The sequence below is a fragment of the Cygnus olor genome, chromosome 5 (genome assembly GCF_009769625.2).
Source record: "Cygnus olor isolate bCygOlo1 chromosome 5, bCygOlo1.pri.v2, whole genome shotgun sequence".
Lineage (NCBI taxonomy): Eukaryota > Metazoa > Chordata > Aves > Anseriformes > Anatidae > Cygnus > Cygnus olor.
The window spans coordinates 64,875,633-64,902,894 of record NC_049173.1 but is presented as its reverse complement, the minus strand read 5'-3'; the positions used below and the strand labels follow the sequence as shown (position 1 = coordinate 64,902,894).

At 39.4% G+C, this 27,262-nt stretch overlaps 1 protein-coding gene across 11 annotated transcripts in view; it reads left to right on the top strand.

Annotated features, from left to right (window-relative positions):
* GALNT18 (polypeptide N-acetylgalactosaminyltransferase 18) overlaps nt 1–17,250 on the top strand; it is a 318,100-nt gene extending 300,850 nt beyond the window's left edge. For 6 of the 11 annotated variants that reach the window (XM_040559347.1, XM_040559346.1, XM_040559348.1 and 3 more), the window contains 2 exons: nt 641–687; nt 16,771–17,250. In XM_040559347.1, coding sequence (XP_040415281.1) covers nt 641–687; nt 16,771–16,888 — 165 coding nt within the window. In that variant the 3' untranslated portion in view covers nt 16,889–17,250. Of the gene's footprint in view, nt 1–640; nt 688–950; nt 991–6,957; nt 7,069–13,166; nt 13,267–16,770 lie in introns of those variants that run through there. The other 5 variants (XM_040559349.1, XR_005820445.1, XM_040559352.1 and 2 more) reach the window with 5 other exon arrangements.
* Nucleotides 17,251–27,262: the final 10,012 nt, after the last annotated feature.

The window sequence follows — 27,262 nt, the reverse complement described above, 5'->3', positions numbered from 1 at the left end:
AGCAGTCTGCTCCCCATTGTAACTGAATGTTTGCAGGAAGCATCATATCTGCAGCACTTGTCTGTGACAGTTGCTGTCCACGCACTCAGTAAATCTGCTGTCCTTGGCGCTGCTGCACTGATTGTCTTAACATAATCTGTTTTGTGACAGACAAGGTACTCTGAGAGGTAGGTGATGGAGACTAATGCCCCTGGACTTTAACCTCCTTGGGACATCTTTCAATGGAAACAGCATATGGCCAAAACCATGCTCTTCTGAAGCACCTATCTGATGCTATTAACTTTGTTTTGTGTGCCAAGAGAGTATATTTTAAATGCTGCGGTCAGTCATTTATTTTTAAGAAGATCCTCGGTTTCCAGTCTGATTTTTCAGGTTTACTGCTGATAGAAAGGTAGTTGTGACATAATTGCTGCCCTGTGAGTGAAATTTGTCTCTACATACATCACCTGGCTGACAGCAGTTCTATATGTAGGTGATTTAGGAAGTATGCTTATGGCACACTAGGGCCCCTCTGACAGCATAACAAAGGCACAAGGAATAAGTTTTTCCACAGTTACTCTTTATCTTGTAGTGTCTTAGTGAATTGCATGTTCATATCTAGTTGGATAGGGATATGACTGTTTCTTATGCTTTTGACCAGGTTAGCCATGCTGTCATTACTATTTGCTGTTGTGAGATACGTATCAGGTAAGGGTTCTGCAAAAAAAACTATGAGAAAGGACACGACGCAGAGGTAAAAACCTAAGAGGCGAATCCTTTTAAGGCTGTTCCGTGTTGATTTTTTTTCAGTACAGCAGGCGCTATTAATTTAATTTAGCTTCCAGTGTGGTTGCCACAAAAACATAAGCAGAGAATGTATCTATATGGAAGAGCACTCACCTTAGACCTCATGGGAGGGAGAACCTGTGCACAGCACATGCTCAGCACTGTCTTGTATCTGTATCCACTAGGAGTTGCACCTGCCTGGGATGCTAACATTGCTTTTATGTGTTACGGAGAAGTGTAATGCTAGTCAGTGCTGGAGGATTCTTCCCATTTGGAAGTGTTCAGAGGCAGTAGTTTATGCCGTCTTGAGAAGCTGTAAATGAAATTTGTTGCTGACAACTGTGGTTACTATGTGTGTCATTTCCCAAATATCATAGTAGGAATTGCTTTGGAAGGTAAGTTGGAGACAGAAGGGAGCAAATGAATTTACTCAATTGTTATAACATTCCACGGATCAAGCATGGTCATTCATATCATATTTAAATAGATATTAAAAAGATAATAGATAGATACTATATAGCTTAAATAGATACTCTCTGTAGCTGTATAAAGAAAGAATGTACCTGAAAATTGATGAACATGTTTACATTGTGTTCATCCCACAGATTTTGGCTTTTGCCAGGTAGCTATTCTGAATTATTCTCACATCCCTTTATGTCATGAAATTTAAAGATGTGCAATACTATTGCTAGCTAGAACCATTACCCACAGCCATATCCCAAACAATGCAGAATACAGATGGTGCGCCAGGATTAAACTGGAGGCTTGTGAACCAAGCAGAGAATCTCTGTACCACTTTCATATGCCCCTTGCCGAGGGCGCATAGTGCAGAACTAGGGGCTAGCACCATTAAACAACAGGCAGTTTCTTTGTAATGTCCACTCCCAATTTTCAATCTATATATTAGCCAAGGACATCTGTGTACAGCAAGTTAACTTCAGTAGAAGCTGTGTCTAAGGAAACAATTATCCCTATGAACTTCTTCCATTTTTTTCATTATGAGAGCCATGGGATAGAAAAACAGCATCATTAATTTATCAAGACTTTGAATTTATTCTGAACCCCAAAGGACGCAAATACGCTTAGTTTATATTTGCAGTATAAGACATGTTGTATTGCCATACAGCCATACAATTACGTAGTGCTATCTGCCTGGCAGATCAGAACAGAAAGTGACTGTGATCCTATTAAAAAAATAAATAAATAAAAACAGAACAGATTTTTGATACTGCAGGAGAAACAAAGAAAAACATAACCTAATTATTCAATCAATTGAGCCAACAAACTATATTAAACCCTGTATTTTTATTGAGGCTATCTGATTTTAAATAACCACTGTTGCCAAGTGCTCAGATTTAAACCTCAACCACAAAAGAGCACTTCCACATGTCCAGTGCTGTGTTAGTTTATGGGACCAGTACATCAACAGCACTTTTCTTCTACTCTTAGCTGTTCTTTGCCTGTCTTCAAATATTACCCTAGCTCGCCTCCACGTAATACTTTACTTAATACTTAAACTAGGTAACATGAAAGCGTTACCATCTGTACAAGGTGTTACAGCTGAAGGACAAGGTACCTCAACTGTTGTGCTGTTTAGACATGAGAAAGTGGTATTAAATGTTTTTATGTTCTTTTTGCTTTAGCTCTAATTCATGTGCAACTTAACCAATATTCTTGTCATACTAAATACTTCCTTTTAAAAACAAGTATATTAAAATATTTGTTTTTTAGACTGCTTAAACTATGTCTTGTTATAAGCCTACAAACTCTTTAGTCCCATTTATGCAGAATGGATTTGGAAACATAAAAATCTGAAAGAATTCTCTATTTTGAGTACGTGACTTCAACTTAAAATACAAGAATGTATAAGCAAATAATTCAAATGCAGAAAAAAAAACCTCTATACAAATATTACTATATAGTATTGTATTTGAATAATGGTGTTAAATTTGCTTGCAGTTATTGATGTAGTTAATGGCAGCCCAAATGTTTTCTTGTATAAGTTTAGTCTTCTATTTGGAGCAATTTTCCATTAGCAAGTTTTAGTCATTGCAAATAAGGTGCAGAACTTTCCAGCTAGAAGTTTTTGTGTGACTACAGCAGTAAAAGGAGCTTTTAGCAGGTGCATTTCAAGCCTTTTTCAGTGTATCGTATTATGCAGTATTTACTCTCCCGAAGACTGCATTTAAGCTCCAAAGACACTTGTGCTGAATTAATTTAAAAGGAAGTTTATGCATACTGTCTTTTCCTTGAAAACATATACCCTATTTGCATATTTTAGCATGTTAATTTTCAACACCACCTTTTTTTACAAATAAATTATTTATTCTAGTTCTACCTGATAGTCCAAAATTTCTGATGTCCAGATAGGATTTCTCCAAAAATTGCCAAAGACAGCTGCTGCCAACAAGGTACATAACAGACGTACAAAAGAATGGTCAGACCCATGATGCTTTCTGTAATTTAACTGATAACCAACACTTACCAAATGAAGTGGCTGGATTTCAGGAGATCTGAGCTCTGATCTTGGTTCTTCCTTTGCTTTACTGAGCCAATCACTTCTTGGGTTCTGCTTTTGTCAGCTGTGAGATAGATGGATAAAGTTTTTTACCTTTAGCATACATCTATTTTTCAAATTTCTCAGTTAGGAAGAAAAAAAAACAACAGAACAAAAGAACCCCAACTCTGTCCTGATTAAATGAGTAGAAATTGCATCTCTAATTCCAAAAGAAACAAGAGAACTATGTACGTAAGCAACATTTGGTTACCAAATAACATCCTACAATCCAATTAAAGATGAAAATATAGAAAATATTTTAGAAAAATTTTCACTTGGAAGGCAATTAAATTAGGATGCAATGATGATGTATGTGACAAGAATATATTGCTTGTTACTTTGTGAGATGATCAGGCCATCAAGTCAGGTACCCTGAATCTGACAGTGACAATACCTAATATAACACAAAAAATAGTTTATTTTCATTATTGTCTGAGTATACTGTGCAAGATCTGCACTGCAGCTGCAAGGAAATTCCTTTCCCAATATCAATTCTGATCACCTTACAGCTTTCTGTGGGGACTAAGGAAAAAGCTATGTTCAATACCCAGGTATTGTGACCAGAGTTCCAAAGAGCCCAACCTAAACTTCCTTGTTAGATTATGCACATCAGTGGAAATACCAGTGAAAATTTATTTCTTAATTTTCATCAGTTGGCACTCAATTTATTTCTTGGTTTCTAGCCATTGGTTTAATGATAAGCATATAATGACAATGCAAACTGTTCTGTTTCTGGGTAAAAATGAGTTAGTAAGCCCTCATATTGAGCATTCAGATTAGAAAACCTAGGTTAGTAAAACACACCACTCCCACCCCCCAAGAAAATAAAATGTCATTCAATATTTTTGTTTTCTAGGAGAGTTACATTTTAGTAAGAATTACATCTCATAAAGCAATAGGAATGCATATTTTTTCTAGTTTAAAAACCCTAAGTAACTGGCAATCTGTTAAAATGCGCAAGGATAATTATCTCCTCTTTCTTAGGAAAAAGATAAAAATCTTGGGGTTTCTAATAGTGTTGAAAGGAGTTTCTCATTAGGTTGAACATGAGTAGCTAGATATTTCCTTCTGCTAAGGTTGGCGGTAATAATGTGCACATTCCATCTGGAAATTCATTTTTGGTATGCTATGTTAGAACAATATTTTCATTCATAAGGAGAAAAAGAGAAAGAACCAGGCTCTCACACATGACCTTCAGTTGCATGCTGTGAAAGGATTTTTCATTAGCAACCTCATACTGCATCTCATGCACACTCAAAAACAGGGAGGAAAGGGATGTTAACAAACACTTTCCACAGATTAGCAACGGAGAAAGAACCTTAGAAAGCAACATGTACACAAGTGATGAATTCTTCAAAACCAATCAAAAGGTAAGACCTAGGAATATGCAATTTGCCATATCGCACACTGTAAAAATAAGTAACTAGATTAATTACCTTTTCTAGCAGACTGCCTCCAACAGTGGTCAATGCTTGCTGTTTCACAAACTATTCAGAGTCAGCAGTTCACTGTAACACCATGAGTCACATCCTGACCCCTAATGTGCTCCTTTCATGAAGGCCAAGATTTGTTTTGTCCAAATGATCACCTCAGCATGCCTATAAAAAGTTCTTTCATCAGTATGCTTAAAAGTAACCTAGCCCATTAAAAAAAAATCTTGTCAGTCATTGAACACCGACAATTAATTCAATAGATTTCCTGTACCTGGAGAAATCACAGCAGTTGTTGCACATTAACTAACTCTAGCAATCAGTTTCCCTTAGAAAAAAGTTCTTTAACCAGTTTCCCACAGGTATTCATACTTCCATCACATAAGTCAGATCCCACTATTTTTCATTTACGTACAGAATCCTATTTTTATTTCATTTTAGTATATTTTTTAATTCCTCACCATTCAGCAGCTGTCAATATGTGAATCATCTATCTCACCAGCATGCATTCCTGGAACTTACAGAGTTCAACTTTTATGACCGTTAGTTCTCAAAGGTATTCAATTTATTGCTAGATGAATTTCAACTTGTTACACAGGACAGCAGCTGAATTCAGAAAAGTGATGCTCATCATTATCAACTGCATAGCATAAAGCTAGCTTTTCCTTTTCTCCACTCTTATTAGGTAATCTTATTAGTGCTCAAGAGAGTCCAGAGAAGGGCAACAAAGCTGGTGAGGGGTCTGGAGAACAAGTCTTACGAGGAGCGACTGAGGGAGCTGGGATTGTTCAGCCTGGAGAAGAGGAGGCTCAGGGGCAACCTTATCGCTCTCTATAGGTACTTTAAAGGAGGCTGTAGCAAGGTGGGGGTTGGTCTATTCTCCCATGTGCCTGGTGACAGGACAAGGGGGAATGGGCTAAAGTTGTGCCAGGGGAGGTTTAGGTTGGATATTAGGAAGAATTTCTTTACCAAAAGGATTGTTAGGCATTGGAATGGGCTGCCCAGGGAAGTGGTTGAGTCACCATCCCTGGAGGTCTTTAAGAGACATTTAGATGTAGAGCTTAGTGATATGGTTTAGTGGAGGACTTGTTAGTGTTAGGTCAGAGATTGGACTAGGTGATCTTGGAGGTCTCTTCCAACCTAGACGATTCTGTGATTTTGTGAATCCTAGCTATCATAAGATCATCAGTGCAAGTACATCATCATCTGGATTTGTTGTCAATATTTTCAGACAACATTTTCATCTACAAATTCTACATTTAACTGTAATTGTCAGGCTTATGATGAAAGATTCTCATTTTAAACTCCTCATTTTTTTATTTTTTAAACAGGAACGTATTGATTAATTAATGAAGAAAATTATATACCTATATTATCTGTTTCTGCCAATGTTTCTTCTGGAATGTCAGAAACATTTTCTCTCTACTACTGATACAAAAAAGATTCGTGTTTACTTTCTGAAAAATCCCTAATGGTCTTTTCAGTCTGTATAATGTATTCTACGCCAACACCCACTTCAATTTTCTTAGTTTTACCACCATTTTCTGTAGTGAAATGCATTTTGAGTTATCATATCCTAAAGAGCTTCTTTGCATTTCAGTCAAGGTGTGAATATATTTATCTGTGAGTTAGTATTTTCTTAATCTTGTTATTAACAATGGGTCTTTGTAATCTGGTGTGATGAAGCTTGATATATGCATGCAAAATATTACTGACAGGCTTAAATCCATACATTCTGTTTCTGATTTTTATGCTGTTATTCTGTAATTTGTTTTCCATTCCAATTACATTCTCTGTAAGACACTGCATTTCCTCCTGCCAGATTTAATTGCTCTTATTTAAATACTTTAATGAACAGGATTGTGTATTTGCACATCCTGTAGATTTAATACACATTTAAATAGCTGTCCTTGGAACCTAGAGTGTTCTATGTTCATGTAGCCTATCTAGATTAAACAAAAACAATAAATGATTGCACAGTCCACTGGTTACTAAAAACCAGCTTGGATGTGCAGATAAAGCTGCATCATTTCATGTGTTACAGCTGCAGTAGTAAAGATTTGTTACAGCAGTATGAAAATTTAGCATTTATGATTATATGAAATCTGAACAGCTAGAAGTCTCAGTAGTAAAATGTGACAAAATGTGATGTAAATTGATTAAATTGTTGTACCTGTTGAATGATGCATCTAATTCCATTGTCAGAGGATACTTCACAGTATTTACTCCTTGGGTACCAGTAAGCAGATGTAAGATCAGTGCCTAGATGGCTGCCTGAGCATGAGAAGGGCGGTACACAGAGCCTGAGTGCTGGAGGAGGAGGAAAAAAATATTTTTTATTTAAAAATTGCTTGGACAATCACTGTTACAACTCCACCTAAATTTATGAGATTATATGCAACAATAATTTTGGTTAGGACTGAAAAAATAAATTCACATTTAAAAACAGTATCTGGTAAAGATTCTCATTTGCCTAACTGTAAATAGTGACATACATAAATAGCTGACAAACAATACCTTTTTAATATGTAACATTTCTGTATACAGTATTTCATACACATAATAGCAGTTAAGCACACCTTATTTTCACAGTAGTCATGGCAAATGTAAATGGAACCAAGTCTCTTTGAAGAAGAGCAAGAGCTAACAGTATTCTTTGCTGAGAAATATTTTAATTTAAATAGTTAAAATTAATTTTGAAAGATCTGAACAAGAAACAATATATCATAGCATTTTATTATAGCATCTGCTTTACTTACAGAGCACCTGCTGGCCAAAGAATTGGAAAATTTGTCATACTGTTTTAGATTCAGAAGGAATTAAGCAATTACCATTATATTAGCATTATATATACACTTATACCCTATATGTAACTGTAAATAAGAATTTATAAGCTCAGTATCATCATCCAGTATTTCCAAGCTTTAGATTGGCAATACTGATAATACATCGAGTGCTGCATGGAATCGATTACTGACATTCTCCTATGACCACTTTCTTACTTCAGCATGATCCATACTGAAGTGACCATAAAAAAGATGAATGACTTCTGAAGATCCAGCAGGGGTTTTTGGGGGGCTTATATGTGGCACACAAACAGTCACTGAAAATCTACCCCAATGTTCTGGGGAAACAAATGATAAGATGATGTGTTGTGAAGGTCTATTTTATATACACCTCATCACTGAATCATTCTTTGATTCAAATGTATCAAAGCAGTAGTAAAGATCAGCATTTCCACCTCAAAGGTAGAATGAACATGTAAATATCTGAGGATGCCAATTAAGGTACAAGTAGAGAATTAGAGACTAATGAATACAATGATCTGTATGGAATATATGATACAAGACTGAATATACCTTGTAAATACCTATGCATGTACATGCGCGCACACACACACACACACCCCCTATTAACTTTCTAAGACCTTTTTTCAGAAATAGACATGGTTAGGCAAGCTGATAAGACCAGAGCACCTTTTTAAGTACAATACTATGAGCTTTAATGTGATGAACAAAAAAGTAGGTTTAGGCACTGTAAGAAATGGTTATAACTTTATAGTAAATTGTTAAACAGATCTATCAGTTCATTTTTCAGGACTGCTGACAACCTGCAGCATTCATTTAATAACCCCTCATTTTTACAGGTAACCAAATCCTGTATAAGTTGCATGCCCAAGAGTATTTCTAGGCTATAGAGCCCTGTTTCAGTTTAAAGCAACAACCTCACTTCCCTGTTTTCCCTGTCTACATTTTTTTTTCTGAAAATTTGAAACCCAACACAGCAACTTGCAGCTTACAGAACCCATCACACCTACTTTAGCAACCTGAGCATCATGGGTCATGTCTGGCAGCTGTGCCAAGTAGAAACATTGAATTGACAAAGTCAATTACTTGCTGTGAATTACTTATTCCACTTCAATGATGCCACATATCCACATTCAAATCGTTCCTTTAAAAATATTCAAACTGTGACGCAGGATCTCTGGCCTTGTCTGCCATGTGTTTTGCTGTTCATACATCAAAACACAGCTTTGGCGAACTGACTTCAGAGAAACAAGGAACAGAAAATTATTTAGTCCTGACGGTAGAGAATTCTTACTGACGCAATTTTAGTAAATACGGTGGTAAAGTTCTATTAAATACAGCCAGAAATCAGAACAATTTTACACTTTGATCAGTAAAAAATGTCACCTGATTAAAGGAGCCTGTTGTGTAGTATGAACGATAAATAAGCATAAGGGGAGCTTTTAGGCCAAATAACTACTATGAGCTGATCAGTACTTTTTGACAAGGTATGTTACAGAAATTTCCTAATGCAACTTTTTTTTTATTATTGTTGTAATGTCAGAGAAGGCTTTCTCTGGTTTTGAAGGAAGTTTAAGGACTGTGACATGGTACATAGCACCAATTCTGCAGTAGCAATAGTATGATGGGGCAGGAGTTCCCAGTTAGATGGTATATGTACAGTGTACAAATGTTTCTAGTAAAGAAACTGCATTTAACATAACTAGTATTTGCAAAGCAAGCTGTACTGATGTTCTGTCCCATTTGTAGCCCTCTGGATAGCAAACCTGTTAGTGAAACTTTATGAAAGCTTTCAACTAAGCTTGGTTCTGCAAGGACCAACATTCCAGAGAGCCTGGAGAGACTATCTGAGGGAGCAATTAGAGTGTACCCATCTCCACCTGGGAGAGGGTGAAGGACAAGCGGAGAGCTTGTGGGTGAGAATTAAGGGGTGGGCTGGTATGGGAGACACTGTTGTGGGGGTGTACTACAGGTCACCAGATCAGGAGGACGTGGTTGATGAGGCCTTCTACAAACAGCCAGTAGTAGCCTCACGATCACAGGCGCTGGTTCTCATGGGGGACTTCTATTATCCAGACATCTGTTGGGTAAGCAACTCAGCCAGGCATGAGCAGTCCAAATGGTTCCTACAATGCGTTGAAGACAATTTTCTGACGCGGGTGGTGGAGGAGCCAACAAGGCGGGGGGGGGGGGGGGGGGGGTGTTGCTTCTGGACCTTGTCCTTACCAACAGGGATGGGCTTGTTAGGAATGTGAAGGTTGGGGGCAGCTTGGGATGCAGCGACCACGAGATGGTGGAGTTCAAGATGGAACTTGGTGGAAGAAGTAAGGCTAAAAGCAGGATTGCTACCTTGGACTTTCGGAGAGCCAACTTCAACCTCTTCCGGGACCTGCTTGGGAGTATCTCATGGGCTAGGTTGCTAGAAGGCAAGGGTGCTTGTGAGAGCTGGGCTACATTTAAAGAGCACTTCTTCCAAGCTCAGGATCGGGGCATCCCCAAGAGTAGGAAATTGGGGAAGGGGGGCAGGAAACCTGCGTGGATGAGCAAGGAGCTAATCGATAAGATCAAAAGGAAGAGGAAGGTCTATGAAATGTGGAAAAAGGGCCTGTCCTCTTGGGAAGAGTATAGAGGTGTTGTCAGGGCCTGCAGGGACGCGATGAGGAAGGCTAAAGCCCACCTAGAGATGAGGCTTGCAAAAGACATAAAAGATAATAAGAAGTTGGTTTTTTTTTTTTGTTTTTTGTTGTTTTTTTTTTTAAGTATGTAAACAGTAAAAGGAAGACTAGGGATAATGTAGGTCCCTTGCTGAACAAGGGGGGGTGTCCTGGTAACGGGAAATGCCGAGAAGGCGGAGATAGTGAATGCTTTCTTTGCTTCAGTCTTTGCTTCAAGGACTACCCCCCTGGGACTCCTCGACCCTGGTGGGGGGAGAAAGGGGCTGGGAAATGGAGGGCTCCCCAGTGGTTGACCCGAGGGTAGTTGGGGAGCGCCTGAGTGGGCTCAACGCACACAAATCCATGGGTCCCGATGGGATGCATCCACGTGTGCTAAGGAAGTTGGCAGAGGTGATCGCCGAACCACTCTCTATCATCTGTGAAAGGTCCTGGAGAACAGGAGAGGTGCCTGAAGATTGGAGGATAGCCAATGTCACTCAGGTCTTCAAGAAGGGCAAGAAGGAGGATCTGGGAAATTACAGGCCAGTCAGTCTCACCTCTGTCCCTGGAAAGGTGTTGGAACAGCTCGTTCTGGATGGCATCTCCAAGCAATTGGAAGAGAAGAATGTTATGAGGAGTAGTCAGCATGGATTTACCAAGGGGAAGTCATGCTCGACCAACCTCGTTGCCTTCTATGATGACATCACCAGCTCAGTAGATGGGGGCAGATCAGTGGATGTCATCTACCTTAACTTTAGCAAGGCTTTTGATACTGTCTCCCATGACATCCTGATAGCAAAGCTGAGAAAGTGTGGGATAGAGGAGTGGACAGTTAGGTGGGTTGAGAACTGGCTGACTGGCCGAGCTCAGAGGGTGGTGATCGGTGGCGCAGAGTCCGGCTGGAGACCTGTGACTAGCGGCGTTCCCCAGGGGTCGGTGCTGGGTCCAGTTTTGTTTAACATCTTCATTGACGACCTTGATGAGGGAATAGTGTCTGCCCTCAGCAAGTACGCCGATGACATGAAGCTGCGAGGAGTGGCTGACACGCCAGAGGGTTGTGCCACCATTCAGCGAGACCTGGACCAGCTGGAGAGATGGGCAGGAATAAACCAAATGAGGTTTAATAAGAGCAAGTGCAGAGTCCTGCACCTGGGAAGGAACAACCGGATGTATCAATACAGGCTGGGGGATGACCTGCTGGAGAGGAGCTCTGAGGAAAAGGACCTGGGGGGTCCTGGTGGATGACAGGTTGACCATGAGCCAGCAGTGTGCCATTGTGGCCAAGAGGGCCAATGGGATCCTGGCGTGCATTAAAAGGAGCGTGGCCAGCAGGTCAAGGGAGGTGATCCTCCCCCTCTACTCTGCCCTGGTCAGGCCTCACGTGGAGTGCTGTGTCCAGTTCTGGGCTCCCTGGTACAAAAAAGACAGGGAACTCCTGGAAAGAGTCCAGCGGAGGGCCACAAAGATGATACGGAGCCTGGAGCATCTTCCCTATGAGGAAAGGCTGAGAGACCTGGGCCTGTTCAGCCTGGAGAAGAGAAGACTGAGAGGGGATCTTATCAATGTGTATAAATACCTGAGGTGTGGGAGACAGAGGGATTTGGCCAACCTCTTCTCAGTGGTTTGTGGGGATAGGACAAGGGGCAATGGCCACAAAATGGATCACAGGAAGTTCCACACCAGCATGCAAAAGAACTTCACGGTGAGGGTGATGGAGCACTGGAACAGGCTGCCTAGGGAGGTTGTGGAGTTTCCCTCTGTGGAGATATTCAAGGCACGTCTGGACGCCTACCTGGGCAGCCTGCTCTAAGGAGCCTGCTTTGGCAGGGGGGTTGGACCCGATGATCTCTTGAGGTCCCTTCCAACCCCTTCGAGTCTGTGATTCTGTGAGACCTGTCCCACCCTGCTGCTCTGCAGAACAAGTATAGGAAGGGGAAGGTTTGGGAATGCTGCATCCACCACCACACAATAAACCAAAACAAAACCCACAGGACAGTTCAATAAAGAATAATTACTTTGTACAGGTTGTTATCACTCCAGCTGTAACCTAGAATATAAAAGCATATACTTGCAACATGATGCTCTTTCTAAAAGCATGTGAGTAGTTGCATAGTAGTACACATGGGACTGCCTACCAAACATCCTTGTACTGCAGAATGTTAGAGTTTGCAGGTACATCACAAGGCATTGTTAGATGCTGTAGTATTGGCTAAATTCTGCTTCAGTGAAAGACTTAAAAGGAAATCACTTAGGTATGGCAGATCTGCAGAAAGCACAATAATTCTAAAGGAAGCCAAAAGTATTACTGTGTGCCACTGTTCTGTGAGCCTGAGTTAGCACACATTCCAATAGCTATTGACCATAAAAGGATGGATGACTTGAAATAGCATCTACAAGTAGGCTTATGAACCACTAAATCATTTTTATAAGGTCTAATGGTACCAGGCGTTAAGAGCATTTGTACTTCTCAAATTGTTTCAACCCACACCGCAACATCCATCAAATTTTCAGTCAAACTTACTAGTGCTGTCACACTCAGTATGTTTTTATAAAACACTTGACCTGAATTTATTTATCCACCTGAAACTTCTACTGCCTTTGCGCTGTCCCTCATCATCAATGATGCTAATCCTAATTCTGTTCAACTGGGCAGAATTCCTCTGTAATTTGTTTCAGCCTATAGAATCGTATGCTGTGTATCATTGTAAAATACATTACCCCAAGCTACCAAATTTTTGCCTTTAAATTAGAAAGTAGAGGTCTTAACTAGGATGGTTAAAAGGGAACCAGACAGGCAGACAATTCACCTTTCACATTCAGTTAGCCTGAAGTGTAATATTACAATAGACCATTTTTCTGAGCAGTAAATATGACTGTCAAGTTTTACACACATTTTACTAAAATAGCTATAAATAAAGAATTAAATAACACCTTTATCTATATACGGTTCTAGGATTCTAAATGCACATGATGCTGACAGACTGCAGAAGCTATTCAGTGATGCTGTAATTTGGAGGCTAAACCAGAGCTGCAAAATGTAGTATTAGCTTTCCGTGAGTATCATGTGGTTACTTGCTTTGAAGTGGAGTTATTCAGTTCTTGTGCTTTAATGAATTATACAGCTAATTCAGGCCTTGCAACATATAGTGAGTACACTGTCATCACCCTAGAGATAATAAAATAATACCACTACAACAGACTTGCATTAAGCATATGAAGGAAAAATGAGCACAAGAAAATTAAGTAATCTAACGAGGAAATTTTATCTGCTGTACAAACCCTTCTCCCTGTACTTCAGAGCAATTCTTTCATTTATATGCTTACTGAAAGGAACCAAAGCTGTGTAGACTGCACCCTCTCTGCGGGATTAAGCCATGGTTCTTGCACAGACCTCACATCTCTCCCAAGCTGAGTTGTTCCATTTCTAACAGGACTGGAGCTTTTATGTTTCCCTTTTGTAGGAAAAAAAAAATCATCTTCCTAAAAGCACCTCTGCTGTCTCAAACATTCAGCTCACACATATTAACCACTACTTAAACTTTGGTGTCTCTTTTGTGTTCCATACAGAAGCCTTCAATGTACTCAGCAGAGTGATTTTCAGTAGCCACTACAGAGCGCTTCACAGTTTATCAAAAAGAGCTTTCTCTGCCTTTTTTCTGTCCTAAGTCACTTGTTTCTGTTAAAAAGAAGCTGAATCAGGAAAAGGAAAAGGAAGGCGGGGGGGGGGGGGGGGGGGGTTGGGAGTGGTTTATACTCTCTTTCTGTAGCTGCCAGTAGTACAGTATTTCACATGTATGCATTCACTGTAATAGCAAGGTGTGCTCTCCGTGATTTAGAATAGAGGAAAAAACATCTGTCTCCACTGTGAGCGTTCTTCCTATCTCCTGAAAGCCTCAACAACTGTGAAAGGCATTTGGGCGTGTTCAAGTAACAGAAACCCTTGATCATTGAAACAAATAGGATGAAGGACAATAGGCAGAAGGACAGAAAGACATTTCAACTCAGCAAGGCAGTATTTAAGACTTTGTGCTACAGTTTGCTCTAGGTAGCAGAGCAGTAATTAGGTGACCAAGTCCCATACACATTCCTTGGTGAGAAAAAAAATAGGCACCAAAGAATAGGATTCACAAAATGCAGCCAACAAACTAAGCAGATGCCCCAGCCCAGCTGCTGAAGAGACAGATAACTCCACACTAGGGCCAGACCTGAGCATCTACTAAGCTCTCCTCATAAGCATAAAATTCTCAGGATGGACATCACAGAGTTCATTTCACAGCATTTGGGCAGACAGGAGAAGCAAGAAGAGGTCTACCAAGGAACACTTGCATTTTAGCTGTCATGCTTTCCATAAAATGGAGAGAATGAATTCTGTTCCTTCACTTAATGCGAATGAGTTAGAAAGGACAGGCAAGTTCTAGAAGTACCATACCTACATTCATATCTCAGATGCAAAAATTGGGCAAAGAAGGGACCTGAACTACACTCTCCCATAGCTGGTTAGCTTTCTGAGCCAACTTTTTTCTCTTGTTTTTTCTGTTCAAGATCTAAGCTGAAGATGTCCTGGACACCAGCACTGAGAAAATGCCTAATCGATATATGTAAATGCTTGAGACAGATACAGAACTAATTAACTTCAGTGACAGAAACATGAGCACCTCCAGCACCAGTTGGAAGCTCAAGTAGTTGATCTGAAAAAGTTTATTTTTGTCAAAGAGAAAATATTCATTATGTTGAGTTTTATATCCACAGGCCCTCATTCAAAGCTCACTGAATTTGTTTGAAAAACTCTCACCAACTTCAGTGAGCTTTAGCAGGCCACAGTAATTTGGGGGGGGGGAGGATAAGTGAACAAATAGCATATAATAAAGCTTTGACTAATTTCCTGTCATAGCTATTTCAAATGAATTTTCTGTGTGTCAGACAGTTACAGTGCTTATAGATAGCTTAGAGTTTATGCTGCCACCATACAGCCACATTTAAGTAAGTACCATTATTAATATGGATATCAATAATACTTATACAGCAGTGGAAAAATACAGTTCACTCAGCATTTTGTTGGAGAGGTATATTAAAATGCCTAGTGTATGCCTGGCTGTCTAGTAAAGTAACTGGTGAAAATCATATCTAGATTCTGCACGTAGGCCTACCAAGGAGAATTTATGTGAGCCTCATGTTTTGAATTCTGTGTATTATTCTAGAAATGGTCTCTTACCCAAAGCGATATTTAAACCTTGCAGCTTTCAAACCTAATTCTGTGTTTCATTAGCTAGTCAAATCCCAAAATGTTTCTAGATGTCACTTCTCAGAAAAAGTACTTACTAAGTATGACTGGGGTGACAGGATGAGAGGAGACTCCCCCTTGTCACCTGGCTGAATGAAGCAGAGCCTGTGCTGAATGGAATGAGGTACCCTTGTCTGAAAAACAGCCTTCTCTGAAGAGCAAACTCAGCACTTCTATGGGATTTATGCAAATATTCTTGTGATTATAATAGCGATCTGTCACACTTCTGACTTTCTGTAACACGGACCTGAAACAAACTGGTAAGCTATTGTGGTTTGGGGGGGGATTTTTTTTTTTTTTTTTTTTTGATATCAACTATTACTCCCCATTGTACAAATACGCAATTTAAATATGTGGTTGCTCTTTCTATACTTCAGCTGTACTAATGTGGTTGTACTGACTTAGACTCCATTCTCTGATGTGCAGATTAAGCCAGTAATTCTCTATTACGGACGTCCAACATCCTCTAGAGACAGACAGCTTTTCAGACTACTGTGTAAAATATTCTGTGCTGTGTGTCTTGGAAGAAACTTCCCAGACAATGTGTACAAGTTATCATTATTACATAGGAGAGAGGATTAAACTCTCAATAAAAAGCCAGAATTAAAAGGAAAAAATGTAATTTAGGTCATCTATCTGATTATTTAATTGTTCTTTAGGTCTATAGTTAATTGTGTGATAACCACAATGACTTAAGATTTGCTGCTACTCACAGTGAAGATAGAGAAGGGCCTTCAGCACGGCAGTATTAAGCTGATGGCTGAATGAAGAGTATATATTGAGGAATAGCAACATAAGATTAGAGAAGACTGTTCATTTCAGAATTCAAGGAATAAATTATTTTTTGCATTTTATCCTATATATGGGACATCCCTGGCCAAGGTATTCATTCTCTTTTGTATTTTTTTTTCCCCATGTTTCAGAGGTGCGGCATAGCCTCTAAGCTAGGTAAGTGAAGTGAACAGGAAAGCTTTTGGCCCGCATTAAATAGCACAGCCAGAAATGCAGCCTGATTCTAGACACCCCACTTGCTGAAATGCTAACCAAGCAATTGAAAGTATTCTAAACTGCATTAAGGATTAAACCAGCCTGTGACAGAAGGAACCTTCACTACAAATCCAACCTAGTGCCTATCATGTCTCTAACAGTACTTTTCCACAGTAGCAGTGGACTTCAGTAGATGGACACTGGAATGTTCTCTAATCTATATTATTATATGGTAGCAATGCTATGAGATCACAATCTAAACATTTCTTTTCTCTCCCCATCTTTAAAGGGAGGTCCAATCCAGAACCGAAAATCCAAGCGTTGCCTGGAATTGCAGGAAAACAATGAAAATGAATTTGGATTTCAACTTGTCCTACAGAAATGCACTGGACAGCGCTGGTCTATAACAAATGTCTTGAAAAGCTTGTCATCATAGCAGACTAATTTTTTTTTACCCATTTCTCTTGCTACTGTGTAGCAAATACTGCATTGTTGCCTGCTGTACTGTATTTCCTATCTCCCTCTCCTTCCCAGTTCCTTCTCTCCCCTCCTTTCTATCCCTTTGATTTTATTTTGTGAGTGTGTGGAAATTGGGTTTGTGGGCTGAAAATAGACATTTTTATTTTACAATTATGTTTTCATGGCATTTTAGAGGTGTTGAATGATAGGTGATGGGTAGGCTATCCTAAAATATTTTACAACTGTAAATAGAAAACAAATGGAGAATATTTATAACTCAAACTTTTATTGAATAAAAAAGTCCAAACACTATTACTGTCTAGCTGTCTCCAGGGAAATCAGCTTAGAAATTAAGTGGTGGTTTCACTGTTCTCATTAACCCAAGCCTGATCTTTCCAAGCATCTGCCAAGTACCAGTCTTCCCCAGACTTGTTAAAAGCCCTTCTGCAGCCAAAGCACATGGGAGGAAAGGGTGGCCAGTGCTATGCAGCTCTGCATGTGTCACGCCCAGTGATCCAGAGGTGATGCCAGTTCCTTGGGCATTAACAATACAAGCTGTACAAGTTCCATGATTTTGGCTCACGGCTTCCCTAGAGAAGCCAAGTAATGGCTTACACACTATTGACATGTTCTCCTTTACAAACTGAGTGACAAATCAAACAGCAAATTAAAAGTTAAGCAGCAGGTCTACAGTCCAGCATTTTCTCGCTATGTCCTCCCCACCCCCTTCCCCAGTCAGGAGCATGAAGATATAAAAGAAATTATAAACAAGATAGAAGGCAGTCACAAAGAGGGAGTTAATAGTTTTCATTTTCCATAATCTGAAAGGTGAACACAGAAACGTACGCTGGCTCTTCAACCAACTGGAAATAAGGTCATTCACTTCTATAGCTACTGAACTTCAGCACTGACCTACCTTCACTAGAAATGAGAATAGAGTCAGGGCTATGAAAAATTCCAACTGGGGCATGTACTTCCGTGGAGGTACAGCCATCTTGGAGGAGGTTTATCACACAGGAAAAGAATGCCAGTTTCGAAATACAGACAATCACCATACAGCTGTGCTGTTAATAATGCTCACTTACTCCCCTGTTTGTTTTCTCAAAATGTAAGGACCCAAAAAAGCCAATGCTTATCGCATACAGCTTGGTACCAGATACTACTGTTCCTAATTCTGTAAGTTAATTACAACTGAGTAGCCAGTGCTTCAGACTCACTTGGCTAGCGCTGATGGTAAAAAAGGCTTTGTGGTGATCTGAAAGAGTTGTATAATGCTGTTCTCCAGGGGAGAACGCCTGCTACTCCTGCCACCTCTGACAGATGAGCAGCAACAACGTTACTCCTGGTATCTTGAGATGAAGACCTTAGACATGAGCAGACTACTTCAGAGTGCTGTGCCACCACCAGTGCTGCCCAAGCAGCTTTCCCAGCAGCAGCTGTTGGGCTGATCCACCCGAAGTTCCAGTTCCCTCGGGAACTGGCCACCACACACCCCACAGATGTGGGCTGTGTCTATGACAAATCCTGCCAAGGCAAGCAGAATAAAGCATGGAGCACAACCTACTTCCTGGCACTCCTTCCACCACAGGTAAAAAGAAAGCTGTAGTAGGGTAGCTTCTTAAAATCAACTATTGTATTTCATCCCTTATCACTCCCTATTTTTACATTTGTAACATTCTCTGGACAAAAGTATTTGCCTTTTTGCTCAATCTAGGTCAACACCAAGATTTCCAAGTAGTTTTCCCCTCTTCTGATACGAGAACAGACAAGAAATCCTGCCGTGTTGGGCTCAGTTCAATGAGTGCACCTTCAGTCTAGTTGTTTCTAGTTCTTACAACTTTTATTTCAGTGCACTGTTCCCTGGTTACCACAGACTTGGATAAAATGGCTTCAGCCAAAGGCAGCAGCAAAAAGTAAGAATTCACTCTGCCTTCACTCCCTACCTTTAAGGAGGTTTGAATACAATGCCGTATCACTTCATGTCAGCTAAGATTGGGATGCAGAAAGGAAGAAACAGTCTGATGAGATAAACCAGAACACTAGGATTACTGTCCTCTTTATTTCCAGCTGCTTTTACTTGTATGTAAATTCCGCCTCTTTTATTATTCTATTTGGACTTTTAAATGTGTTTGTTAGTTTAAGAAACAGTCATAACCTCCTTTGGAGCCAGTTGTGTGTCAAATTGTCTGTTGCAGACTGGCTTCACATTCAGGACCAGCTGACAGTATTGTTCTTAATGACTGGTTAATGTCATGTGGCATGTTAATTATATGTGTGCAACCTTCTGCTATATGTAGTTATGCTAGCTTCTCAAAGAAAATGCACAGCCAACAACACAGAAACAGCTACAGCCAATAAAGACCAACTTTACACCTGCACTCCGACCGCCTTCAGAGGTCCCTCAGGCCTGTTTGGCTACAAACTCACACTAAAAGTAGAACACTGAAAGAACGTCGGTAACTGGAGTGTCAAGGTACCACAGCTGGGCAAAATTTCACCCTGTGGAGAAAACAGGAGGTTTTCCACAAGGAGGTATTTTGCATGTATTTTGCTATACATGCGAGCCAATCCTGCATGCCGGAACATGTTAAGCATCCCGATGGGAGAAGGCTCAGTACACGGCATGTATAACCTCTATAATCATTCCCAAGTTTAGCCACTGACCAACTTGAGTTCTTTTTCACATGCAAGTAAGAATTTCCTGAAGACCAGATGAATGAGGAGGAAACTGCACGATCAAACAGAAAAACCACAGAACTTGTATGAAGTGTCATGATACAAACTAAGCCTCCTTTCAGTAAACACACCAAGGCTTCAGGGCAGGGCGATGCAGTCATATGGTCTCAAAACACATTTTCTTTTGCATGCCTCTTCTCTTGGAGAAAAAAAAAAAAAGACAAAAAAAAGAACCACACAAAAACAGTTGAACAAGCATAGCTGAAGGACACAGCCATCTTTTGCTACATATGGCACTGTGTTATGAACTGCCTCATTGTCACTTTCTTTTTAGTTACACAGAAATTACATACATAGAGCAGCAATGCCTCACACTGAAAAGGACAAATAATCACCATAGTGAGTGAAAAAGAACAACCTATCTTCACTTTTCAGAACATTTTAAAGCATTATTCAGTCATCGGTTGCCTCAAAGAATAAAAACATTCCCAGATCTGCCTTTGCAATAGTTTATAAAATAGTTTTAAAGAGGGAAAACTAGCACTTAAGGGGAAAAAAAGAATATTCTCCAAATTATTTGGAAAGCAGTGCTGATTTATTCCTCTTCACTTATGTATGGTCAGAGACCAAAATACCAGAAAGATCGACCGAGTCAGCCCCCTCTTCCTCCAGCTGCCACAGAACTGCGCCCAATATATTTTGATGACTTTTTCTTTGCAATTAACTGTAACTTATCTACTATCTGCTAAGGATATACTGACAATTAACGGAGAAAGAAAATTTCAAGCAACCCTGAGCAATCCTCCTACTGTACTTCTTAAAATATTTATGGACAATATGCATTTATTTTCCTCTATCTCCTCAGCTATCATTCATCATTGTTCACGAGGGTATCCCCTACTGTGGTTTCTAAAGGCTAAAGAAATTCCACTATGCGTCTTCTCACAACAGCTGCATGTGGGGCAAGACAACAGCAACACAGAGGAGGGGAGTTGTGGTGCCCACAAGAGCACACGTGTGCAGCAGAACACCTGGATATCTGTGGAAAGAAGATAATAGGGTCTAGCCTGTGTCAGAGATCCCTAGGTAATACCTCTGGAACTAGGCTGTACAGTCTCCAGAAGAGATCCAGGTTCTACAGCTTCATTCATTTATTTGTTTACATGCTTACTTTTACAAGGATAGAAGTATTCAGGAGCATGGAGTACCAAGACCACACCTGTTCATTCCCAGCTACAACCTGAACAAGAGGACTCAGGAGTCCTCTTGGAGTCTCCTCACGTGCCTGGTCCTTCCTGTGCTTCTCTGGGCTTCTCTTTTGTAGAATATTGTCCTCTTTTGCTATGAGGGAGATAAGTATTTTGGTTTCATCTTTTTGTAACACCTGAAATTTAAATTGAGGCATTTAATCCACCAACATCAGGTCTTAGTTGTACTGCCTTCATCGTCTTTACTAAAAAGAAGTTAATCAGTCAACAACCATCACTTTTATATACATTGACCAAGAGGCAGTTGCAAAAGTGGGAATAAAGCAAGTAGCTGTTGCTACTCTACTGGGTAACACTGGATACTCAGCTGGAGATACAGAGCAAGGGATTCATTCAGATTTCAAGGTCACACATCCAGAGAATGCACCACAGTTTTGCTTATAACTTAAATTTATATACGTACACACACAAATGTACATTATATCTATATATAGATATAGATAAAATATGTGTGTATATACACAGGCATGCATAAACACAAACTGACTGTTCATTGGCAGAAAGAAAAATCACATTAAAGTGTACTTCATCCAACCACAGTCTTAAAGGCATGTCAACAAGACACTGAACTGAAAGACTTGGAACATAGTTTTATCACTGTGCTACCCAGAATACCTTCAATGCTGCTTGTGTTTTTAACACAGACCAAAAAGCAGCACATAGCTTCTCACATTTAATCTATTGTCCAAATAACCATCAAACATTTTACACAGGGTGAAGTCAGAATAACTTCTTAAAAATGGAATACAAAATAGTTGTGCTAATACAATGGCTCAGGGGGCGATCATTAAGGTTTTTGAATAACTGTATTCTCTACTGATTTGCTGGAGTGTTTCTTAAATTCTCTTCCTACGCACCCCACCTTTATTATGAACATACTTAAAAGCATAGAACATGGGGCTTGGCAATGTCATTGACAGCTACATTCCGAAACAGCAAAGCAATGTATTTTTTGTTTATTGATTAAAGTCAGCTTTGCAGTGTCAGTTGGAAGTAACTACTTCACCAGAATTCAGTCTCATTATGCATAGTCTCAGAAGGGGATCTTTGTTGATAGAGCACCTGTAAACTTCTCGTAACCTCACAGAAGTATATATTTCATCATAGTATATTGCTTCCAGTGAAATACATCTATTTGAAGTGCATATCTGATGGGACAGAACTTTCCAGTTAAATATGTATATATATATTTCCCTCTTACAATATGAAAACAACATATACCTAGTACTTGCAAAAAGTCAGATGTAAGCGGAGTTTTCTTTGGCTTTTAAAAGAAAGAGTGATTCTAAGGAAACAGACCCACAGTTTAGAAGGTGGTGACTTTGGTCAGATCTGAAGAAAGAATTAGGAGATTAATTCCATCCTTTACTGACATCCTTGGTCAGTGGTATTCATGTTGGAGGTACTGACTTTCTGTAAGTAGTAGTACACAAAGTTTTTAGAATACTTAAACATTCTTACCACCAGAAACTTTCTCACCACCACCTCTTCTGACAGCTAAGCCTGGGTGCCCCAAAACCCACGTCCATAGCTATCCAGCAATCTCTTGTTCCCTCATTTATCCACAAAAGGTAAGTCTGATTGTTCAGCTAAATCCATGGGGCTATTCATGCCTCAGCCTTTTGGGACATAAAAATGCTTGGCTGAAGACAGTAACTTGATTAAGTCTACAGTCAAGTAAATCCGGTCCCCAAACCACAAGCACAAAATCAAGCACAATGGCTGCAGGTTTGCCACCTCTCAGCCAGGCAGGAGCATGAAAACTCTTGTCAGCACACACAAACAATACAGTAAACCTCAGCCTGTAATTTTGCGTAATGTAGTTCCCTAAAACTTCCCTAAACTTCTCTCATTGTTAAAGTCAAAGTCTCAGTGTCTTGTTTTCCCCTATCTTCAATGCTTGCTCCAGAACTGCCATGCTAACAGTTAACCTCAAGAAGACCTGTTTGTTTTCTGAAAACAGATAGATCACCTGTATTCATATATGACAGTGATTCTCATACCAGCTGTGAATGTTTTGCAATGTCAGATGACATTGACAAAATAGTGCTTATTTCAATTCAAAACAAACCACCAAAGATTATATTTTTATCTTCAGTGTTATTAACAGTTCTCTGTGTATCATATTTTTGTTATTTAGTAATTTCCTATATTCTCCTAGACACTGTTCAGCTGTAGAGTGAAATGTCTTTATCACTTAAACTGTGAATTCTGTGGAAATGCTCGCAAAGAGGAGATACTAAAAATAGTTCCAAATATGTCTCCTGATAATCTTGAATAACCAGTGACAAACCACAGTTGAAAGCTCCTGCTGCTTCCCCCAGTCTGAAGATCAGCGTGTGCAGTTCTTACTCAAATCCAGAGCCAAATGCTTCCATGAAAGTACTGGAATAATGTGCAAACTTGTGTGCCAATGCCTGCTACTAACAGACATCAGTCCTCACCTAGCCTAAGTCAGCATACACACATTGACTTTGAAGAACAGCATTAATTTCATGCTATGAGGAATCAGTCCGGATCCCCAAAACACTCCACAAGTACGACTGATACTCAACCTCACAAATAGCCTGTTCATGCATTCATTTAAGTAGCACTCAGAACTCACACATGCATTGTAAACCTATGTTATCTTACCACCTAAACTGGATGCTGAAAGTGCCTTTCTAAATGCTGAACAGTATAAAACAAGCATTGCAAAGACAAGATTTAAAAGCTTTCCTATGGGCAGCAACTTGCCAAAACTGATCTTGTGCTATAAGTATTTATGCTGAACATACCTAGTCAGATTCAGCAGCCATTTGGAACCAGCTTGTTTTAATTAAGAGGTCGAGAAAGAAAGATAATCATCATGCTAGCAAAATGAATCACCTGGATTTTTACTTTCCTCTACGTGATACTGTATTCATATGCTTTGCTATAGAGATCATTTACCTGGGTAGAGATCAAACAGGGAAGAAAAAAAAAAAAAAAAACATACTACAAAAACAGCATCAGTAAATCATTTCAAATTCCCAGCAGTTATCTTTTCTCATCAGTCTTACTTCACTATTCTAAAAAAGTAAAGTCCAAATTATATCAAATTACTTTGACTTCACATTCTCCCTTTTTCCAATCTGTGTATGTTGTGCCTAGGCAAGTAGGCCATCTTACTGTTTTGATCTATTTAGTATTCAAGAAAGCTGATGGAAAGGATTCTCTACTCTCATTGCCATAGCTTTTCTCCTTTTCATTAGATGAGATGTTACCGTGGGATAACAAGGGGGTTTGTTTGCAGTCCAGAGCTCACTTTTGCCTTCCAAAACCTTCAAGAAACTGGGTTTCATGAGTGTTAATTTGCTAAAAATTTTGCGTATCACTCCCAAATTAGTTTATGTTACCAGCTCTCTCTTTAGTTCTTTGATCTAACAGAAAAGTTTGAGTATCTTACAGCATATGGCAAAAGAGAGACTATTGTGTCAGAGTCAATGTTTTATCATCTTTGTAAGAAGTGGTATTAACACAATGGATCCATCTTTGAAGTGACCTAGAGTTTTCTCTTCTATGAAGAAACAGAATATAAGACTTGGAAGTCAGAGAACAAACAAGATTATTTTTTTTCTGCTATCACAAATATTCCTTGGAGCTTGATGCTGAAGGAGCAAAGCACAATGGTAAATACTGATGTTTTAACATTTGCTCTAGCAGATGGGCAGTTATGCAGTTGGAATGGAGGTGCAAAAAATATGGAAAAGACGACGAAGAAAAAGTTGATCAGCCAGATTATACTTGCTAAGTCTAGTTTATTTCCCAATGGGAAAGATAGTGCAAAGCCACACATGGTGAGACAGGCATGTGCTGATATTCATATAGCTGTTGAACCTCTACAACTTGTGCATTTTCCTTCCTTTCTTCCTACCTCCAGTCAAAGGCTGAACACCTGATGCTAAAACTACAAATCCATCATAAAGCAGATGCTGTCCCTAGCTGTTTTTTCCCACTGCATCTTACAGGTGTCCAGTGTTCAACCCTGCAATAGCACTGGTATTACCTTTGCTTTTAAAAACTGAGCAGAAATCTCTCTGGCATAATGTGCCAGCAGTTGCCTATGAGAAAAACAGTGGTATTCTTCATAGGTTTATACAGCACCTTCCCCACCTCCCCAGGTGCTCTATTCTTAGAGTAATAACCCCCACAAAAATAGTGTAAAACAAACTTGACAACTGTAAAAGTAAGCAAGCAAACTGAAACAAAAAATAAAGAAAAGCAGTAGTCCAAGTCAAACCTTGAAGCCAAATAAGCAAACACAAGATTGCAGGTAAATAACCATTTCACAACTGGAAGGCTGAATGGACTTGAAGGACTATCCACAGAGGTAATACAAACATTGCTGCAGAGTATTCTTAAATTACTCATTAAGCACACATTTGGACAGGCAACAGTTTTTACCTGATTCTTCTCAGGTGCCTGGAGAGGACCTCCAGACACTCCATAAACAGCATGTATCACACTTCCCTGGGAGCAGCACATAGAGAGATCTGATTACCAAGACTGATGTGACTAACTCCAGTTAACTGTTACTAAAATACTCACTGTAGGAGTCTTGAGGAATAAACAGAAATAAGGAATTAAGAAAGCATAGCTAAACCGGCGGGAGGATGAAATAAGGAAAACAAGTTCTAGGAACCCAAATCACTTAAGAAGTAAGGGCAAAGATTTGGGGAGAAAAATAAATTTATTTATAATAGTATCACAAATAAGATCACAAACCCAAGTAAACACAACTTAATCTAAAATTACCAAAATCATTCAATTTGAAAATAAAAATCTCAACATATATGTTAACCCTATATGCATATTTACAGCTGCTTTTCTTTACTTACTTAATGAAGTCTTTATTTTCAAGGCAGCCACAGTTTTATTATATAGGCAGATTTAGAATATAGAAAATGAAGTTTTCATAACTAGTTGCATCCATTCTTATACAGTTCTTTAGTTTATTACAATCCTTCTTTATTTACCCTAAGGTACTTGCTGTCATCTGCTGCCCTTTGCTCTTGTCTAAATCATGGGTGTACAATCAGTTAATATCAAGGCTTTTGAAACAACGCATTCGCAATTTTCATTCAAAGTACATCCCAAACGTCGTTCTCCCAATACAGTCGTAAGACGAGTAATAACCTTACTAGCTACTTAGCTCTTTTAAATGTTATCAGTGATTTATATCTGATCTAGTAAATTTTCTTCAGTTACTGCCAGCAAAATACCTCCAAGTGCAATCCTTAGAAAATCTCCTGTAGAGTTAAGTTGAATGTGCTGTGTTATTTTTTTCCTCACTTTTCCTTCCCTTGATAGGAATATTTAGACAGCTTTGAATCCATGTTTGTTCTAAGTTCAGGATTCATTTACAGTGTTCCTCAGGCACTAAACGCTTTTTCTCAAATCCATTTAAGATTTCAAATCCGTGGTGGAACCAAAAAAAATTTACATGATAAATGTCCAACAGAAAAAAGAACACACTGCACTGTACTGCCAAAACAGACAAAAAGAAAGGAAAAATACAATAATGGAAGAGAAAGAAGATGCATAAATGCATAGCTCAGCTTTCTACATCCTTTATCAAGACCTTAAACATAGCATTTCTTGCTACATTGCAACTGGCAAGAATGATAGGAAGGTGAACTCTACCCTGTAACAGAAGTCCTTGTGCTCTTCTGACTATAAAAATGGGTTGCTGGGAGCTGCCCCTGGAGTAGCGAGTAACCAAAATGATACTAAAACAAATTAAACAAAGCATTTACTGACTGCCCTCAATTTGCTTAGTTACACACATCAATCATGAAAAGAACACACTGCATTTTATCTGGTGATGCTAACGAACAAGCTGTACATACAAGCCTGAGGAAGCAGTACTCCTGCTGGATGTAAGTGCTATCACATTTTTTCATCCAATGGGAGCACAGTTCCCTTATCCTTTAATGCCAGATCTGAGAGAGAAGGACCGGGGCATCCAAGCACAGAATTACACCTCATTTAAAAAAGAGCCTCCATTGCAGCAGCTTGCTTTTTGGCTATGAAATCTGAAGGCCGTTCTGACAGCAATGAGGACAGATGACTAGCACACAGTCCCTGAACTGTCCTGACAAGCAAAGCTTATATGCTACATTGGAAGTGAGGGGAGTAACATACCTTACCAGAGAAAGGCTATGTCTAAGGTATTGGCACAGAACTACATGCATAGTGAAAGAAACCACAGACCCTCCTATAAAGTCTGAAAAATTTATCTATAAACAATTCTAAAGTAATCTGAAAAGAGGCTCTGATGTTACCTACATGTTTAGTGAATATACTATTAACATTATGGTAACTAAAATGGAGATACAAAGCATGTTTAGTTGTGCT